Source organism: Merops nubicus, unplaced genomic scaffold (genome assembly GCF_000691845.1).
Source record: "Merops nubicus isolate BGI_N331 unplaced genomic scaffold, ASM69184v1 scaffold11877, whole genome shotgun sequence".
In the NCBI taxonomy this organism is placed as follows: Eukaryota; Metazoa; Chordata; class Aves; order Coraciiformes; family Meropidae; genus Merops; species Merops nubicus.
In genome coordinates this window covers 89813-93734 of record NW_008621015.1, presented here as the reverse complement: position 1 = coordinate 93734, position 3922 = coordinate 89813, and the positions used below count along the sequence as shown (strand labels likewise).

The following is a 3922-nucleotide window of genomic DNA, read 5'->3' as shown; positions in this document are numbered from 1 at the left end:
GCAGGACCCAACATAATAGAAGCTTTAACAAAAAGCAAAATCCTAAGAAGCCCCAAATCAATAATCCAGAACAACAAAAACCCGAAAATAATAAAAAAGAGGTCACCATATGATAACATGTATTTTTAAAGACTGCTGGGTCAAATCATTAAGAAAAAATATTTATATAAGTCATTAACACTCGTAATTAGAGTGTCATATAAATCTGAGTGAAACTGCTAAGTAGAAATCACTAGAAGTCCAGGTGCTTCTTGCCGATGGCCATAGCACCACATCCTGAGCTCAGCAGTTTGGCGGAGCCTGCCAGATCCTGTTTGCTCGCGCGGCTCACTGTGTCTGACAAGTCTGGAGGCAAATGCAGTCGCTGTGGCAGGAGATTTTCAGAGGGGAGAGGGAGAGAGGGACGGGGAGAGGGAGAAGAAAGAGAGAGAGGAATAAACAGGGAGGGGAAAAAAAAAAGAATAATTTCAGCAGCATTTATTTTCCATGGCGTTTTTAAAAATGCAGACTTCTTCCTGAGTGAGCAGTGTCTACTCACACAATAACACACCTCCCAGACACTCTGTTAGGCTGACCTGGAAACAGTTTTCTACGTTTTCAGTATATTGGCTTCTATAAATTGGAACAGATTTTTTCCTCATGAAAATTTTTTAAACAAAATCTAAATTTTCTCAAGGTATTTAATTGTATCTATAGGCATTTTTCCTTTAAAACCAAGTCGCTTTCCTGAATGTCAATGCCTACATCAAATCCTTTGATTTCCAGGACATTACAATATAGGTAGAGTTGTATTTCAAACATGCATGCTTTGTGACAGTCTGAAAATAAATAATGTGATGGTCCAGAGAAGGAGAGGGCTTATCTGACTTGCAGAATTATTCTGCTAAATATTCCTTCTTCATATTCTACTGATAGTTGTTAATAAAACCTAGCAGTGATAGTAGTTGCATTTGTATAAGGCAATAACATATGCTAATCAAACCTTGCCATCCCTTGTGACTTGTAGGAACATTACATCCAGTTTACAGATGAGGAAACTGAGACACAGGCTACATGGTTGTCCACAAGCACATGGCCCTTGCATAATAAACCTTGTTTTTCAACTAGGATAAAAATATTTCAAGTCTCCCTCTGAGGATTTTTTACGCTGGAGATATATAAAAGACATGACATTACCATTTAGCTTTTGTAAAGTAAGGTGAAAATTAATGTAAAGCTGAGGCTTTGCTTTGCTAATGACTGGCTGGCTTTTGGACACAGTGAGGTACTGAAAGCCAGTCAGATCAGACAGTTGAGCATCTCCTACATGGTGCAGTAATTTATGAAACTGGTATCATGGAAGGAGCGTATTTCTTGAAAGATTTAGTAGGCAAAGGTTAAACTGTGTGGCTCTTCTTCTAAAATGCACACACTTCTGAAGGGAACAGGATAACAGTAAGGTCTGCAAAACTATATTAGGAGGCTCTGTGGACCATCCTTATTCTCTAGTTTTGCTGTGTTTCTGCTTTTATCACAATACATAAATACGGCTGTCTTCTACTCAGTGCCTTGCAACTCTCACAGAATAAAATAAGAATTAAATTTTAAAGCATAAGAAATTTCTGTATTTACAGTGGGCTGCCTGTTAATTCATTGCTGGCTTTAAGATTGTGCAAATAGGCATAACCTGAGAGGTGCTCCAAAGTGCTTCCTACCACCAGCCACTCCTGGCTGTGGGCAGTGCAGGGAGAGGAACATGTGCTGGGTTGTTGTCTTCTCCAAGGGAAGGGAATGCATGAAGTAACACATGTGGAGTAGGAAAGCCTGTGCCTGGGGTGAGATGACACTCCTCAGCATTGAAATAGGAGCTATTTACTCCTCATTCACTTGTAGCACTTTGCCTATGAAGTACAAGTTATGTATAAGCTTACCCCCCCCTTATACCACTGAGCAATTACACAGCTCTTCATGTCACCCTATTGAACTCAGTGCTGTGGTATGGTCTCCTTCACTTGCAGTACTCTGCTAGCAGGGTACAGGGGATCTGCTGTGTGGGATGTGGAGAGACAAGTGAGCTAATCCAACCTTCTCCCACTCTCTGGTAGCATCTCTCTGCCCTCAGCAGGGAGCAGAAAGGTGGCTTGCTTCAGGGGAAATGTAGTACTGCTGTCTTCCTCCTGCCAGTACAGACCCTTTTGCCAGGTCTGCCAAATGGATTCAGAGCAAGGTGATGAAAAGCAAGCAGAACTGAGACGCAGAAAACTCATCTTATGTAGGGACTTACTGATATCACAGATGGGGAACAAATGTGAACCCTGCCACACTGACCTGGACTGAAAGTGTGGCCAAAAGAAAAGAAATCTTTGACATTTACACAGCCTCTCAAGCAATGCTGTGTTCATTTGGTAATACATACTATAAACAGAAAACAGATAGAAGAAAGTTTATAAATTTGCAAAGACTCAGATAAGAAAAGTGAAAATTAAAGATCCTCAGATTGGGTGGTACAACTGCATTAGGTTTATACAGATGTATTTGTTATGACATAGTGTTTCACTAAACACACACATACCCTTCCTTCCCCACCCTACTCAGTGAAGAGGATGCACACTGCTCATTTAGTGACTGGCTAGTCAGTATTGTCTTTTCTTGTCACTGTTTACTCTGAACTTTTCCTGATGTATTTATTGTACACTACTCAAACCTCATTCTGAAGACAGAATGGCTTCTCAATAGTACGTGTCAGTATATAGCACTTGAATGCTTCACAGATACCAATTCTGATATTTTTCTAATGTTCTTGTGAGATAAGGCAGCAAAGTTACCTCCATTTTAGGGACAGGGAATTGAGGCACATAAAAGACATGGCAAAAGCTATCTACTAATTCCTGAAACACAATCTGAGGCATTTAGGACTTGCTTTTTCAGAATGTCTAGCATTGTACAGCATTTCACATGATCAAATGCTAACTTCATTTTCAGCTTTGAGCACTTATCATTTCTTCAAGAAGCCCAAGTCAGGCACTCAGAAAGTGAGAGACACAGAATAAGAGAACAGAAGTAAAAATGCTGGGCTGAAGTGACATGACCACACAGAAGCTCAGTGGTATAGGCAGAGACACAGCGTATCTTCCATGATATCCTTCAGTTGGTTTAATTATGAGACCTTTTGCAAACCCTACCCTCTCTACATTCCCAATTTTCAAATGTGACAACAATTGCTGGTCCTCCAGGAAGCATATTTCAGTGCATATGCCACCTTCATCCTTAGATCAGAGGTACCCTGAACAATAAACAAGGCTAATGCCCTCTGAAAACAACTCAATGTTATCCTGCCATTAAGATCTGAGTCATAGCCAACACACACACTCTGCCTCTGAGTAAAGCCTGAACAGGCATTTCAAAATATCATGCCTTACATTTCATGTGCAGAGCTTGAAAAATATAACCAGGCCTACAGATATTAATCCTATTAAATATTTTAACACCATTAAACCCACAAACAAACTTGAAATTCATTGCATGGTATTATAGAGACATCCATAGCTTAAACAACAGGCCTTTATTTTTGGCACCCACAGGGACATTGCAGTCGCTTGGACTAAGGCAGTAAGTGATAGCATGAATAGGCTGTGATCCTTTTTGAACACCAGCATTAGATCCGACATGTTCACAGATATTTGCTGACCACATAAAAACAATCACATTTGAAGTCCTAGTTTAGGACCAAATGTTTGCTGGTGGACAGACTTCTGTGCTATTTCTGAGGCTGTGACCTCTGCCCCTTCCAATCTCTCTTTTATCAGTCTGATAAGAATCAGGCCCATTTTGCTTATGTTGGCAATCCCAGTCCTTGCTGCCCAGGCCTCCCATCCTGCAACTGGTCTTCATGACAAAACACCCCTTCTCCAGCTGGCTGCTCTCCCCAGCCTCTGCCCCAGCC

The 3922-nt window shown here is 40.9% G+C and overlaps 1 protein-coding gene across 1 annotated transcript in view; it reads right to left on the bottom strand.

The window, feature by feature from the left end:
* Positions 1 to 232: 232 nt before the first annotated feature.
* The window catches only part of ELP4 (elongator acetyltransferase complex subunit 4), a gene marked incomplete at its 5' end in the record, with an annotated part of 93170 nt that continues 89480 nt past the window's right edge, over positions 233 to 3922 (bottom strand). The window contains one exon of the mRNA XM_008944311.1: positions 233 to 364. Within this exon, the coding sequence (XP_008942559.1) occupies positions 233 to 364 (132 nt within the window). The remainder of the gene's footprint in view (positions 365 to 3922) is intronic.